The sequence below is a fragment of the Leiobunum rupestre genome, chromosome 4 (assembly GCF_980474605.1).
Source record: "Leiobunum rupestre chromosome 4, qqLeiRupe1.1.hap1, whole genome shotgun sequence".
NCBI lineage: Eukaryota > Metazoa > Arthropoda > Arachnida > Opiliones > Sclerosomatidae > Leiobunum > Leiobunum rupestre.
Genome location: NC_143387.1, coordinates 46,327,620 through 46,343,867, shown reverse-complemented (window position 1 = coordinate 46,343,867; position 16,248 = coordinate 46,327,620). Strand labels below are relative to the sequence as shown.

The following is a 16,248-nucleotide window of genomic DNA, read 5'->3' as shown; positions in this document are numbered from 1 at the left end:
CAATGAAATATTACCTTTCTTGGGAATAACTTGAATTTATTTTATTTCGCCAAATTTCTTTGATTGTGCGTACTAGAACGGAGTACCAATTCAGCAGGTAGATGTAAATTTAGTGTGGTTTCGTGAATGTGTAAAAGTGACCGAGAATCTTAGAGCTTGAAACGTACGATAATTAGCGAATACGCTGAAGGGACGTTAATTTGTAACGCGGGCATGCTACTTTCCCGCATGGAAACCTCTCTCAGTGGATTCCACAGAAGCTTAAGAGCCCCGTTGATATCGAGAAGGCGCATTTATTTATACACTTTTAATCCGTAGGGAAGACCGGGAATTCCAGGTCGACCCGGCCTGAAGGGTGAACCTGGGTTCGGTGATAAAGGTGAAAAGGGGGAAAGAGGACCACCGGGACCAGGAGCTTATACCCTAGGAGCGGTAAGTTCTCAACCAAAAAGAAATATACTTTAAAAAGGGTCAGATTGCGAGATATATCCTAGTTTACGCGGTTAAAATAACAACTCGTATACCGTGTGGTTAACCTCTGATCTTGGGTGTCTAATGAATATGGCGAACTTTCAATATATTTATTCCTTAATCTGACCCTTTTACTGGTTGCGTAAGTTAATTAAAGGTTCATTATTAAATCGTTTCCATAGGATGGAGTTGAAGTTACCTATACAAGTAGGTGTTTATTCATTTGATAGGAGTCATCTCGACGTTTCACTTTAAAAAGTAACTGCATTTCAGATCAGGAAAAAGGTGAAAAGGGCGAGAGGGGAGATAGAGGATTTGTCGGTCCTCAAGGCTTGCCCGGTCTACCGGGAAACAACGGATTTCCAGGTCTCAGTGGACCAAAGGTCAGACTAGCCATTTATTAGTATTATTTTTCGATCTTTCTTTTTATAAATTAAATCTCCGCGTAGGGCGATGTTGGTCCCACAGGGCCCCCGGGGCCCCCTGGACCCATTTTCGGACCAGGTTTCGGCGACGGGTTGGGAGGAAATTACATTCCCGTTCCTGGTCCACCGGGACCACCAGGATCTCGAGTAAATACGTATTAAAAACTATCCACGATTGAGATAAGCTAATAATATCTTTGTTCTATAAGGGGCCTGCCGGTGATGTCATAGAAGGCCCTCCCGGACCGCCAGGCCCACCAGGAATCGGCCTCCCGGGCCCACCTGGCCCGCCCGGCTTACCAGGCAACGCTTTTACACCAAATTGGATAGATAATACGATTACTGGTAATAGAGGTAAGTTAAAAGAATGCGCCGCCAGTTAAACTAGGCAGAGCTTGTATTTGACGCTTCGTATTCCAAATTTTCAAAGCGTACCGCGGAAATAAAGGGTCTAGAACCCACCTTAGTCCCCCAAGTAAGTGGCAAGGGAACGTATATTCTATAGATAATAACATAAGTAACGTAATATTAATAAGTATTAAAATAAAGCCCAAATTATCACCGAACTGATTGAGTTATTGGGCAATCAAGGTTTAATACAGCGAAACACCACATAGTATTTAGAAACACTACTACTAAGAACGATAATATAAAAGAAAATTCTTTCGCAAGTCCAAGTCGAAACAAAATTATTATTAAAACAATAGGATGTATCATACTTATTGTTATTATGTTATTTATGATAATAGTAATAACTATTTCGCATTATGCTCAATATTCACGTTTCGGATTATTCTTTTTTTTTTCGTCGAAATAAATAAGTAATTCGGAATGATTTTGATAGGTTTCCACGTTGTGCCAGGTCCACCAGGACCCCCTGGGCCCCCTGGACAACCAGGAGCCCCCGGACTTGGAAGATCAGGCGACGATATTAAAAGAAACCAACCAACTGTCGTACCTGGGGTAGAGATTTACGTTATAAATTTCCCAAAAATATAAAATAAAATGATTTTTTTTCTTATCCCAAAGGCAGTGACGTTTAAAAACATGGAATCGCTTCTTCGAATGTCCGATATCAGTCCACCTGGAACGTTAGGTTTCGTTCTAAACGAAGAAGCTCTGCTCGTCAGGGTAACCAGAGGATGGCAATACATTCAGGTAACGAACACACCGAAAACCAGAGAAAGAGTTTCAAACTGATACGCCATTTCTTTAGCTGGGTAACATGAAACCGATTCCCGTCGCCACACCTTCAGTGAGTTAGCTGCAATTTAATCCGTTTTATTAAAACTGACCTTAACGACCCTCGGTTCTTTAGACAACGACCACAACGCCACCGCCAGCCATTCCGCAACCCGGAAGTCTTCGTCTAGAAACAGCGCCCAAAGTAAATATTATATTTTCATTATAATATGAAATTAATCGCTTAGTATAGCGGGTTTAAGTTCCACTAACAGCAGTGCTCTTAAGCCACGATCACACTATAGCTTAAAACCCAGTGTAGGTCGGTTTCAATGCCAGTTTTGACCACCGACGATAATTCTAGGTTCACACGTGCGAAATCGCTTCACCACGGTTCGCTTATAGCCAAGGCTTAACGTCATTTAAAATTATGACCGGAATTTTGAAAATACTAAAATATATACCAAAACAATTAGTGAATCATGTTTGCAATACATACAGTAATAATATTTGACATTATTTAGAATTTTATTCCCATTATTTTTGAAAATACGAGCAATTTTACTTCCCCTCTTGTCGTTTTGAAAGCGATTCTAAGCGAACCGACTCGGACGAGTTGCTTCCCGAACGAACACGAAGCGATTTCTCACGCTGCTTTTGAAAACTATATCTAAAACGAAGCGATTTTAAGTGTGAACCTGGCTTTAGTGTAGAAATAACTCTAGCTAACTTTGAAAATTAATTGAAGGCGTAATAAAGGGTTTACGACTAACGTCGATCAAATAGAAATTTAGAAGGTGATTTTATCCTTTGTAGAATCCGGCTCGTAGCGTAACGGGAAGGTATGCATGCCGACGATATACTCGTATACGCACATCACCACGCTGTTACATTTTCCTCTGGAAACTCGTTTACTGTTAATCAGTTTTTTTTTTCTAAAAACGCACAGAACTTATATACATTAAACCGCTTATTAGATTTTTAGTGCTCGCGTGTGTTTGTGTACCATTTCATACCTAATACTGGCAATTTATTACGTGGTTTGTTTTTGCAATGCTTACCGAAAGATACACCGAAAGGTAAGAGAGCGTTTTGTGCCTCTCGAGGCTTCTTTCGTAACTTACGTTAACCAAAAAGCTTGCACTAATAACGCGAGAAACTTTGCACGGGATCCCCACGACAGCGCTTGGCTTCAGCATAGCGAACCACGGCTGATATCGAGTCGTTAAAGGCTAATTATTAGCGTGGTCTCATTGTCTTTCCTTCCAGCTTCGTATGGCCGCTCTAAATCAACCATACACTGGTGATATGCACGGAATCAGAGGAGCGGATTACGAGTGTTATCGACAATCTAGGAAGGCCAACTTCAGAGGCACGTTCAGAGCTTTCTTATCTTCCAGAGTACAGAACTTGGACAGCATCGTTCGTACCAAAGACTCGAAATTACCCATCGTTAACGTCAAGGTTGAGAAAGACTTTTTTTTTTTATAAATATTGGAGATGGGATGCTGACGTTTTTCTTTTCGATAAAGGGCGAAGTTCTGTTTAATTCGTGGAAAGACCTCTTCACCGGTTCCGCCGCGCCGTTTTCATATCCGCCTAGGATATATTCGTTTGATGGTCGAAACGTACTTCAAGATAACAACTGGTAAGGACGAAGCGTATCCAATCGCGACGTGATGGCGCGAAAGGCTAATATATTTGTCGTTTCAGGCCTCAGAAACTTGTCTGGCACGGTTCCGACCGTTTTGGTATTAGGGACATGGAGAACTACTGCGACGCTTGGCATTCGAACGCTTTGAACAAAGTCGGGCTCGCCAGTTCTCTGTTGAAGACGAAACTCCTGGACCAGGAGAAGTACTCGTGCAACAACCATTTCATTGTCCTTTGTATCGAAGCAACCAGTCAGGACGACTTCCGCAGGCGGAAAAGGAGACACGCCCACGGTTACGACGAGCCCGTCACCGACGAGGACAGGGAGCTGACTCCGGAGGAATATGACCACCTGCTCGGGGCGCTGGACGAACGCCTCGAGAGTCAGCGACAGTCGTGAATCCATTCCGGGACATCGGCTTTCATTCGCGACTAATTATATCCTAAACTATTCAGGGTTTTTTATTGACACAAAAGTTTTGGAACGTTAACGAAACTTACGTTTTCACGTTTTGCAAAAAAAAAATATACGACAAGTAGGTTCTTTTAAAATGAGAAGTATCCTTCGAATGAGTGCTTTGTCTCGTTTGATACGGCGAAGATATATTACGATTCCTAGAGCTTTTTCTAGTCAACTTTGTACGAATCCTCGTTTATTTTTAAATTAATTTTGATCGAGGCGCGGCGAGTCGTACCTCGGACTTCACCGCGACGTCATTTTGGAAACGTTTCATAATCAGCTGGAAGTCGCTTCGTTTAAACGATTTGATGATTTCTCTCCGCCGCGCACCTTTTGGCATTTCCAAAAATTTGCAACTACTACTTAGAATCCTTTACGCGCGTATATCCAGGCCCAATTATATAGTCTATGCATTTTGTCTACGCGAGCAACGCGTTTTCGTTAAAATGTATACGAAAAGGAAGAAAATTTCAACGTCGTGGATGCGCGTTCGCGAATCGAACGACGCGGCAAACGCTGATTGGCTGTCGAGAGAAGCCCGCGTCTACCGCGTCACGACGTCACGAACGGAACTAGTCCATAGGCTTTAGAATACCGTAGACTTTTTTACTTGAATGGGTGTCGCTACGTTGTGTGTGATAAAACAAGTACTCTCGAGTTGTAAGAAATTATCATGTAAAATGGTGCCAATCGTTATAGTTTCTTTGAAACGTTTACCCTTAAGTTCGAATAGAAGTGTTAGTGCCATTAACTGTCGTTGGTGTTAGTTCGCTTGTGCCGTAACAATATCACTTGTCACCTCCGAAATATAACTCGTAACCGCGAGGATTAGTACCGTAGTGTGGCGGTAGTTCTATGCAGTGAACTGATATCAAAATACCTTTAGATATATCAGAAAGTTTAGTTATCGTAGCGATTAATTTCGGTGAAGTCTTTAAAACGTCGCTAACTTTCGAGGAATAACTTAAATACTCTTAATTAATTAAGCGGATGTAAAATGATCACGGGCGAGATAATAAAAAATGGACTCGATCCACGATTTCAGAAAATCTGTGACCTAATTAATAAAATTATACAGTTTAATTTTAATGCCGTATCACCATTTGTCAGAGACATTTTCATAATTTTCCAAGCGTTACTTATCGTCTAACTTATTTAAAAAAAAAAAACTTTCGAGTTTTTAAAGAATTTTGTCTCGTTGCTTTTTACTAATTCGCGAACAATTGTGAAATAAAATGATTGGTTTGAACGTTAAAGGCAAGTTGTTCCCCAATCTACAATATAAGATGTTCCCCTTAATTCTAGTTAACACGTAATAAAAGTATGAGATTGCGTTATATTAGAATCCATCTAAAAGGAAATTAGTAAGACAAAACCCGCTTCTTATAAGATACACGAAGAATGAGCCTATCGTGATTCTAATTCATTATTTGAATTTAAATACATTGAAATAAACTAGCTCCTCTTCAAAAACCAATCTTGTTCTCCATTTAAATATGGGTATCCTAAAAATAGCCATAATGGTAGTATCGTTTCGTTAAATTTATTTTTGAAAAGAAGTCGTGTTCTAAAACTAAAAGCAGAGTTATACTAATCCTCTCGTCACGATAGGCTATACTACTTCCGCGTGTACACTAGAAACATGAGGGTTCTGTATTACATAAATGTATTTTCCAATCTCGCGAAAAACCGTGTTTCGAAGAATAATTGGCAATGATTAAAAAAAAACGGTATAATTTAGCAAAACTATCTAAAGTTCACAATGCCGATCTAAAGCGTAGTTTAACTATAACTTTGACGACTAGAAATATAAAACGCTTCGAAATAGATTGTATTCCACTAAATGTTATTTTATTTCCACTGCCGCATATCGCCCTATAAATCTTCAAAAAAAGTATATAGTTATCATTATTTAATTTCTGTAGAAATTACACCTAGTGAACGTCATTTGAGTTTATATATAATAACATTGTGAGTGATTTTTCTACGTGGAGCAATAAACGAGTTACTCATGTTTGTTAAATATGAATTTTAATGTCTTTTACGTTTTGGCATATCTCTCCCGAGAGAGATTTAGGCATATTAATAAAGTCACGAAAATATCATGAACTCTATTGGTTTTTTTTTTAATTCAGCGTATAACTGAAAGCGAATCATAGCTTTAAATCAGACAGATGGACGCTATCGTCTTCTGGTATTTGTTTCGAAACTTGTTTGTCCATCAGTTCGTGTAACTTCTCTCCCGGGTACCCAGGGGGCTCGGAGACCTTTAACATCACTGAATCTTTATCAAGATGGACCCCCGGCACGAGAGTTTTCCGTGCCACAACGGTTTTTCCAAGTTTTCGATAACAAGCCTCTTCGGATTTTTGTCGAGTCTTGACTCCGGAGCCCAGCGCTTTTTCCACTCTCCTGATGGATTTGACGAGTTGGCGCAGTTCATCGGGCAACAACGACGAACAATGATCACTCCCTTTCCACGTCTTGTCCAAGGTAAAGTGTCGCTCAATTACTTTGGCACCGAGAGCTACTGCCGCTATGGAAATGTCCAGTCCGTTTTCGTGACCGGAGTAACCAATCACGGCTTTCGAGTATCTATTCTATACAAAACAAATTTTGAAAAGGTATTTAGCTATTATACTAGTACTCTCATGAAAATGAAACCAATGAAAAAAATGGGAGAGATCTGTGTGAAAAGGCATAACTTAACGACAAAAGCACAAAGTCGGTGACGACTCAAATATTACGAATGGGAATATTGGTATTCGGCTGGGTGGTCTCATGCCAGGTAGGCGAACATTTGCCCTGCTAACTCGACCAACCTGAAACGTGGAGATAACCCTCAAATGGGCGTCTTCGTCCGGAGTTGGATAGCTGCTAGTGCATTGCAAAATGCAGATTCTAGGATTCAGCCCTGTAGAAGTCTCGTATATTCGATCAACCATTTCTAGATTTTGCATACCGGTAGAGATGACAACGGGCTTGCCGTACTGGCACGTTTGCTCTACGAGTTCCAGATTATTCGCGTCACCGGAACCAATTTTGAAGAACGAAACTGAAAGTTCATTTAAGAAAGCCATCGACGCGTCGTCCATTCCCGACGAAGCGAATATAATATTCCGCTTCTCGGAGAACGCTTGCAGTTCCCTGAACTGATCTTCACTGAATTCCAATTTTTGTCGATGTTCCCCGTAAGTTGCTCCGAAAGAGTTTGGACTGTTATATTCTCTAAATAAAAATGCGATTATAATGTATTCCAGTAAGTACTATTTATAAAAGAAATCCCTTTTCAATTAAGGAGGTAATAAGAAATCCCTTTTCAAATAAGGAGGTAATAAGAAATTCCTTTTCAAATAAGGAGGCAATAAGAAATCCCTTTTCAAATAAGGAGGTAATAAGAAATCCCTTTTCAAATTAGGAGGTAATAAGAAATCCCTTTTCAAATAAGGAGGTAATAAGAAATCCTTTTTCAAATAAGGAGGTAATAAGAAATCCCTTTTCAAATAAGGAGGTAATAAGAAATCCCTTTTCAAATAAGGAGGTAATAAGAAATCCCTTTTCAAATAAGGAGGTAATAAGAAATCCCTTTTCAAATAAGGGGGTAATAAGAAATCCCTTTTCAAATATGGAGGTAATAAGAATTCCTTTTTCAAATAAGGAGGTAATAAGAAATCCCTTTTCAAATAAGGAGGTAATAAGAAATCGTTTTTCAAATAAGGAGGTAATAAGAAATCCCTTTTCAAATAAGGAGGTAATAAGAAATCCCTTTTCAAATAAGGAGGTAAAAAGAAATCCCTTTTCAAATAAGGAGGTAATAAGAAATCCCTTTTCAAATAAGGGGGTAATAAGAAATCCCTTTTCAAATATGGAGGTAATAAGAATTCCTTTTTCAAATAAGGAGGTAATAAGAAATCCCTTTTCAAATAAGGAGGTAATAAGAAATCCCTTTTCAAATAAGGAGGTAATAAGAAATCCCTTTTCAAATATGGAGGTAATAAGAAATCCCTTTTCAAATAAGGAGGTAATAAGAAATCCCTTTTCAAATAAGGAGGTAATAAGAAATCCCTTTTCAAATAAGGAGGTAATAAGAATTCCTTTTCAAATAAGGAGGTAATAAGAAATCCTTTTTCAAATAAGGAGGTAATAAGAAATCCCTTTTCAAATAAGGAGGTAATAAGAAATCCCTTTTCAAATAAGGAGGTAATAAGAAATCCCTTTTCAAATAAGGAGGTAATAAGAAATCCCTTTTCAAATAAGGAGGTAAAAAGAAATCCCTTTTCAAATATGGAGGTAATAAGAAATCCCTTTTCAAATAAGGAGGTAATAAGAAATCCCTTTTCAAATAAGGAGGTAATAAGAAATCCCTTTTCAAATAAGGAGGTAATAAGAAATCGTTTTTCAAATAAGGAGGTAATAAGAAATCCCTTTTCAAATAAGGAGGTAATAAGAAATCCCTTTTCAAATAAGGAGGTAAAAAGAAATCCCTTTTCAAATAAGGAGGTAATAAGAAATCCCTTTTCAAATAAGGGGGTAATAAGAAATCCCTTTTCAAATATGGAGGTAATAAGAATTCCTTTTTCAAATAAGGAGGTAATAAGAAATCCCTTTTCAAATAAGGAGGTAATAAGAATTCCTTTTCAAATAAGGAGGTAATAAGAAATCCTTTTTCAAATAAGGAGGTAATAAGAAATCCCTTTTCAAATAAGGAGGTAATAAGAAATCCCTTTTCAAATAAGGAGGTAATAAGAAATCCCTTTTCAAATAAGGAGGTAATAAGAAATCCCTTTTCAAATAAGGGGGTAATAAGAAATCCCTTTTCAAATATGGAGGTAATAAGAATTCCTTTTTCAAATAAGGAGGTAATAAGAAATCCCTTTTCAAATATGGAGGTAATAAGAATTCCCTTTTCAAATAAGGAGGTAATAAGAAATCCCTTTTCAAATATGGAGGTAATAATAATTCCCTTTTCAAATAAGGAGGTAATAAGAAATCCCTTTTCAAATAAGGAAATAATAAGAATATACATATATAGTTTATACTATGAAAGTTTTTTGCCATAGTTAAACTCGTAATTATCCCACACTTATGGAACTAGTACCCATTTAGTTATAGCTACAGAAGTCGAAAATGTCGAACAGAATGCACGAGCAATATTTCGCCTTCAAATATAATATAGAATTTGAGATAACGTAAAGAATACGCCTGGTACACGTCTGATACTATTGCCCGTATAATATAATAACAAATCCGAAAAAGTCGAACCGCACGAGCAATGTTTGTCTCTTGAGTTATAATTTAGAATTTTGAATGTGTAAATGATATATGTGACAGACGTTTCTAAGGCGTGTGTGGAAAATTATCATTCTCTATAACAACGTCGTTTAAATAAACGAACTATTTTCAATCCTTCATAATCCGAGGCAGTATATGAACGAGTCAATAAATGAATCTTACCTCGAGAGGGCGGCATGGTTAAATCTACGATTAAGTTGGGTTTTCTGAAACTTAACGCAATCGGCTCCAGCTTCTTTAGCGGCTATTATCAGCTGTTTGGCAATTTCAATGTCACCTTGATGATTCTGTCCAGCTTCGGCGATAATGAACACCGGATGGCATCCTCCGATCCATCTTCCAGGAGCCAGCTCGAACTCGGTGGCCATCTTCCCAGCATCCTCGCTCGATATTTCGATCGAGAAATTCTTAAATTGTCTCCGAACTCGACCGAATATTTTACTCCCACCTCCCAAAGGAACCTCGATGCGTGTATTCCGAATGTATTAAATGTATTATTAAATATATTATTTAAGGTTTTCAATTTCTCTTATTATAGGCCCTATTTATGTTTACTCGTTGGAGGGTGCGCGTAAACGAGAGTGTCGATGTTAACCACTGGATGGCGCCAAGTACGAGAGCCTGACTATATTGATTTTGATTTTTCTGTATACACGAGTATAAAGTTACCGCAAAAAATTCATACTTTGTTTGAATGGTCATTTTTTAACTGAACTTAATAAATGAAGAAAAGTAGTAGCAATTGCAAACTAGAATGAGCTATACTCGAAATCACTGTTACCTGGGGCAGTAAATTGGTCGGCATTTAACAATAATACGCGGAACTTCATTAACTGATCAGTAGATGGCGTTAATCGCACCCACGCAATAACGAACTTACGGACTTTGCAATCAAGCTCGTACAGGAAAATCAACGTGTTAATTTACATAGAAAAATCAAAAGTTTTCTGTCCAATCGCTAGTCTTTGGTTATGTATTATTTTAAAACAGTGTTGCCATGTCCTTTTTAGCGAATAAACCGTTGTTACGACCAATGACAATGGTCGAGATAGTGAGGTCACCGTGTTACTTTAAATTTAAATTTTAGTAAATATTTTACAAGCTCTTTTACGTTTGTAGTTTATTTTGGTGTCAATCAATATATTAAACTTTACTCTCAGCAATCGCTTTCTTTGGCGGATTATATTTCCGGAGGACGTAGAAAAACCCCAGCCTTTGGTACTGTACCCAGGTAACAGTGATTTCGAGTATATGCAGCGTGTACATGGAGAAAACAAATAAATATCAATCTAATATTTATATTCCAATCTGGGGTCTCACGCAAAATCCAGCATTCCAAAATGAACACGTTTTTTCTAATATTGTCCTAGGTAAATAACTGAATATTGTTAAATAATGGTATGTACTTAAGATATATATTTATTTTATTATTTTTAATGGTATTTTGATAAATAGTGAATAATTTTTCTAATTATTTATAAATAGTGGGAAAACTTTAAAAAATCCGGAAACCGGCAAATATTTAAACCTTATTTACATTACAAAAACTGTCCGTTTGTAGAGATGTTTCTGATATGGTTACACTCTTTTCTTTAATCTGGATGATCATATGACCCTTAGCACCCGGAGGACCTACCCTATTTACAATCTAAAGTTCGCTAGACGCTTAGCTTTGGACAATTCCTTTTTCTTCAGAAGTGCACGGATCTGGAACCGATTTCCAGCTGACATCAGGGTGAATACTGCCTTTCTTTCAATTCCAGAATTTCGTTTTTTAGTCTCGGAATTTTTCTTTTCGGATTGGCTTCTTCAAAATTCTTAATTTACAATACTAGGTATTATTTATATTGTTTTTTTTATTATTTAATTTGTTTTTAATGCTAATTGTAATTATTTGTTTGTATTGTCTGGGTATATGTATAGGTTTTGCCTCTGTGGTTGCCTGCAAACTTTGTGGTGCGAAATAAATATTATTATTATTATTATTATTATTGTTGTTATTATTATTATATGTAATGCCACACTGAATCACTGATGAATGACTGACTGACTTGTTGGCCACCATCACCGAAATTAATTTTTGGATATAATACGCTGTATTTTGACGTATTATTTACTGGTACCCAATTCAGATAAGCGGGCTGTGGGGTCGCACGAATTGATTACAAATATCACTTAAAATTAAAAGTTATCGAAGCAGTCATAAACGTAGTGCGGAATTGATGAGAACAGCGAAAATAATATTTTTGCCGGCACCTTCATTTAGTCATAATATATAAAATGTCAAAAGTCCCCATCATTTGACAGTGAGCACAATTTTTTATTATACCCGAAACGCATTTTACAATTTGGGGCCTTCCTAGACTAAAAACGCGTCCGCCTAGAGCTCTCCTTCGCAGTCGCGTGAATTTTTTTTTATCCATGTAGCCGCGCTTAAGATGGATAACTCGTCTAGCTATTATTGTTTTTCCGAACTTGTTTCTGTAATAAAACGCTTGAAAATTAAGCTTCTGTGACGGTTAAGCGTGGATTGAATACTTTGGTAAAAGCTAGTATTGAGAGGCGACAAATTGTAAATCGCGTTTCGGGTACAACGTTCAAACTGTGATTGCGCCAAAACGATGGCTCGTAACGAAATACTCCATTGAACCGTTTTTGTAGGAAATAGCCGGGCCCCAATTGTTTTAAATGGGTGTTACTGGAATAAAATTTAATTTTTAACCAAATCGAACTTAATTTAAGAAATGTCGAAAATCGCCAAAAATCTCCAAAAAGCACTAAATTGGGCAAATTACCAACATCTTGAGCTTCGATTTCAAAAACTTTAATTGGGATACTGAGGGTTTGATACTGGCTGTCGATTAATGTATCATTTACCATTTACCAGAAACGAGTAATCGTAAGAGTGGCACCGGCGACAGCTGCAGCAGCATCGCCTACACAATACGTGAAACTAATACACACAAATACTGAACTAGAAATGTGTCTAATAATATGAGGCTTCCCAGCCTTCTTAGATCTGCTATTACTAATTATTAAATATATCCAACTAATAAATACAAATATTATTTTTTGTTGAAGACTCGTAGCATAATATTTCTATTATCCGCGTGTAAACTACTTTAAAATGCGTAATTATTAATACTACAATATACCATAAAGGTTAGTGCAATCTCTGAGCGATTTGACTTTCGTGTTTTACGAAAGCGGAGCACCTATGGTCCTTTGCTTTGATAAATTCGTGGTAATACTAGTGTCAATGACAACTACTTTCAATATAAATAACACAATTTGGGAAGAAAACCGTTAGAAGAAAATGAAAACTCACCGTGTACGTCAGGGGCGTAGCCTGAAATTCTTTAAGGGAGGGGTTAAAACTATGTAAAATACCTGAAAGGGGTTAAGAAGGGGTGAAATTTTTGTACAGCCAAAGTTGCACTCAAGAGGGGGGGGGGAGGTTGAACACGGAAACCAACCCTACCCTTGTCTACGCCACTGGTGTACGTATTAAATTCTACAACCCTAATTGGTTTCTTACAGCTAGGTAAGCTTTTTTTTAACAAGGAACACGGTACACCAAGGTTTTATATAAAATAAAATAAATTCAGAATAGCTCATTTACAAACATTTTACTATAAAACAATTGTTATATATTTATCCATGTACATTGTATACATAAAACATTTATAAAATGAAAAATCTTTCCATTTTAATATCTATATTTCCGTAAACAATTCGAACATTTTAACAGTGACACTTTCTTTAATATTAAGGGTTTAAGGCGTTAACAATCAGCTTGTTTATAATTACGTTGTAGATATATATACAATAATATAATATATATATTGTATTTGTACAGCGAATATCTAAAGTAACACGTGTAAGCATGCTTCTAGTAAGACAACAACGAGATTTACTCCGGTATAAAATATCTTATAAACAGCAAACGCGTACAAAATGATTCCTCTGAATATTTCGTGAATATTTTATGTACAAATCGTTCTTAGAAAAATACATTACAAATAATTAGTCAATCGGCCGAGCTTAAGTTCCTCTTTTCCTAAAACCAAACGGTTTTATTTCTCTTAAACGTAGTAGTTTCTTATAGAATTCTCAATTTCCTTAACGCCACTGACTATTTGGAACAGCTTTAGAAAACGTACGATTGGAAACCGCCGTATTTATGAAAAATGTAACTGAAGGTATCCCGATGTTGACGAAACAAAATATAGAGATAGCATAGTTTTATATTTGAGGATGGAATGTGATGTAATTGAACATTTGGCGAGTGTGTGATTTACCAAAATTAGAAATTATGGCGGATGATTTTACAAAGCACGTATATTTAGTATTACAACAGCTCCCACGACAATCACCGTTTGAACATTTAATATACGTAACAAAGAACGTAAACAAAGCGACGTTGCGTATCGCGTATTTACAATTTACAAAAAAACCACATTTTTGAATACTTGTAGAATCAGTAGTTAGTTTTAAGTTTTCTTCGAAGAAACAGCTCTTGTAACATTTGGGTAAAAACCGAATAAAGAACAAGCAATATTCAAAACTTAGCTTTCATATCGTTTTAATAATTATCCGTTAACCGATAATTTTCAACAACATTTCGTTATGGCGTAAGTTGGCTTTCTACTTTGTTAACATAAAAAAAAATGAGAAAATAAAAATAGAGCCATCTTATTCATTAATATCCAATACGAGTCACTATTCGGTTTATACCCGCTCTGGGTTTATTAAGCAAGCATTTAAGCTGATATCAAAGAAAATTCGAAACTCGCTGAAATGTTTCTATATAACATATATAGATATATAACATTAGCTCTAACATTTAGTCTTCGAGGGCCGTATGACATGATTGACTATTTGACATTTTTCTCTTTCGTTCACTAGTTGAAGACACAGCGTATGGTTTTTTTTAACTAGGCTTACCTATATACTAACGATACATCGTCTAACAATTGTATATATGAATGTATAACAACCCGAATTATATATACCAGTATGTCTCAACATTGTATAAAATCTCCGCACGAACAACAACGATGCTGATGGATGAACAGAATTACGAATTTAAATTCAATTTCGGTTCCGTTTTTGTAAGTATGTAAAAATCAAAGCTTGAGCTCGGTGTAAAAGCTTTCTCCGGGACGCTATTCGTTCCGCGTCGTTTTAAAATTTACAGTTTTTGTTAATAAAATTCATTAGCTTCGAATGTTCTTAAAATATTAAGATTTAGCACCTAATTTGGTAGTTATATATTTTCTCTCTTGATAGTTAAACGAATCCAAATCTGTCGTTTAAAATGATCCGTTTAGATTAGTTCTTGGAAATACATTCTGGATTGGGATCTATCGAACACGTGGTCAACGTTAAGAGTTCCGTTTGGGTTACGAAGAGAGCGTTGCAAAAGTTCCGAAGATGTCCATAGAAAAATTGGATGTACGTAAATTTGGTTTCAAATATACTTTGTTTTGTACAATTATTTTGGTAAAACCCCCGTAACAAAATATCTCAGGTATCTACGAGATTCGCCGTCTCTTCGTTTACGCAGTGTATGATATAATCAATTCTGGTAGAAAAAGTCTAAAATAAGACACCGATGCTTAGCCTTATACGTTGATTACACCGCGTGGAAATACAACTACAGTGATTTGACCAGTTGACAATTTCATTCTAAACAATAGAATTCGGCGACTCAAGGTATTTTGATCGAGATGGTATCGACGGTTGCGTCAGTCGGATCTCGTGATCACCTACCTTTGATATCTTTCTTCACCCTCGTGGCCTCCAGCTCGTCCTTTTGCTCCACGTAAAAGCACTCCTTCAGAAACTCCTCCATCGTCGCGTAAAGGTGCAGTTTCACGTTCTTCAGAGAATGATCCTCGTCGGGATACACCTGTCACGCGAAACCAAAGTTACACTTCGAATACAGCTCTACCACTTCGTTCGATGTAGCCCGAGACACATTAAGCGAGAGTGAATCTCCTTACGCAGGAGTAACGCCATTAGAATTCGATTTTTAATTAGCTGAAGGCTTGCTAGATGGCACTAGCAGCCTGAAACGTAGATATTTTAATTTTCCTGTTTTTTTCAGTATCGTCCCTTTCACCCGAAATCCCATTCGACCGAATAATTTCGAGCCCAAAGGTTAGGTAAGGTTAGGTTAGGTTACGTTAGGTTAGGGCCTTCGAAGACGGTAGTAAAATGGAATTTAATCTCGGTAGAATGGGACCGAAAATACATTTAATTAAAAATCGAACGAAAATAGCCCAAATGTGCGAATGGGACACCAAAAAAAACGCATTCGGTTGAATTGGACCATTTGCGTTTTTACTACGTCGAATTTTTACTGATTTGAACTTTTGTTCATAGTTTTTTAAATAAATCGGTAAGTATTTATGATCTTCCCGCGCATAAGGTGTTCAAGTGACGTCATCAAGGGTTAAAATCGAACCTCTAATGCCATCGCTTTAAATGTTTACATCGGGCTAAGCATTTGTGAAGTGGTCTATTGATTTTAAAATGACGCGTCAGGGGCGTAGGAACGTTCTAGAAGTTGGAGGGGGCAAAGTGAAACGAACAGGGGTCTGGAGAATGGTTTTTAATTTTTAATGCTTCTCCGAATGCATGTGTACTGTTTAACACTATGTAAATTGGCGGGAAAAGACTGAAATGTAAACACAGTTGAGGTTCTATAAGCTTTATATGCTTTTAAAATGAGAATTTGAGTCTTTTGAAGATTTCAAC

At 37.0% G+C, this 16,248-nt stretch overlaps 3 protein-coding genes across 8 annotated transcripts in view; 1 reads left to right on the top strand and 2 right to left on the bottom strand.

Moving 5' to 3' along the window:
- LOC149947991 (uncharacterized) overlaps positions 1-6,273 on the top strand; it is a 126,467-nt gene extending 120,194 nt beyond the window's left edge. For 2 of the 6 annotated variants that reach the window (XM_090172535.1, XM_090172532.1), the window contains 14 exons: positions 77-97; positions 319-432; positions 654-678; positions 745-854; positions 921-1,043; positions 1,106-1,250; positions 1,327-1,371; positions 1,741-1,859; positions 1,926-2,054; positions 2,113-2,151; positions 2,215-2,283; positions 3,348-3,542; positions 3,611-3,726; positions 3,792-6,273. In XM_090172535.1, coding sequence (XP_090028661.1) covers positions 77-97; positions 319-432; positions 654-678; positions 745-854; positions 921-1,043; positions 1,106-1,250; positions 1,327-1,371; positions 1,741-1,859; positions 1,926-2,054; positions 2,113-2,151; positions 2,215-2,283; positions 3,348-3,542; positions 3,611-3,726; positions 3,792-4,131 — 1,590 coding nt within the window. In that variant the 3' untranslated portion in view covers positions 4,132-6,273. Of the gene's footprint in view, positions 1-76; positions 98-318; positions 433-653; positions 679-744; positions 855-920; positions 1,044-1,105; positions 1,251-1,326; positions 1,372-1,740; positions 1,860-1,925; positions 2,055-2,112; positions 2,152-2,214; positions 2,284-2,894; positions 3,543-3,610; positions 3,727-3,791 lie in introns of those variants that run through there. The other 4 variants (XM_090172537.1, XM_090172534.1, XM_090172533.1 and 1 more) reach the window with 4 other exon arrangements.
- Positions 6,259-9,851, bottom strand: NANS (N-acetylneuraminic acid synthase). Its single transcript, XM_090172546.1, has 3 exons — positions 9,646-9,851; positions 7,014-7,419; positions 6,259-6,791 (listed from the first exon to the last, which is right to left on the bottom strand). Exons 1-3 carry the CDS (start codon positions 9,849-9,851, stop codon positions 6,345-6,347), a joined length of 1,059 nt encoding a protein of 352 aa, XP_090028672.1. The 3' UTR covers positions 6,259-6,344.
- A 3,392-nt stretch (positions 9,852-13,243) lies between these two features.
- The window catches only part of LOC149947989 (dipeptidyl peptidase 4-like), a 49,719-nt gene continuing 46,714 nt past the window's right edge, over positions 13,244-16,248 (bottom strand). The window contains exons 21-22 of the mRNA XM_090171004.1: positions 15,259-15,397; positions 13,244-15,084 (exon numbers count right to left, since the gene is read on the bottom strand). Coding sequence (XP_090027130.1) covers positions 15,065-15,084; positions 15,259-15,397 — 159 coding nt within the window. The 3' untranslated portion in view covers positions 13,244-15,064. The remainder of the gene's footprint in view (positions 15,085-15,258; positions 15,398-16,248) is intronic.

What these genes read in the sequence shown, in the direction of transcription:
- NANS (XM_090172546.1), bottom strand. Translation starts at nt 9,851, where the DNA reads ATGGCCACCGAGTTCGAGCTGGCTCCTGGAAGATGGATCGGAGGATGC. An exon ending in AACCATGCCGCCCTCTCGAG is followed by an intron (nt 7,420 to 9,645) that starts GTAAGATTCATT and finishes ATTTTTATTTAG; the next exon opens with AGAATATAACAGTCCAAACT. An exon ending in GGGTTATCTCCACGTTTCAG is followed by an intron (nt 6,792 to 7,013) that starts GTTGGTCGAGTT and finishes TGTTTTGTATAG; the next exon opens with AATAGATACTCGAAAGCCGT.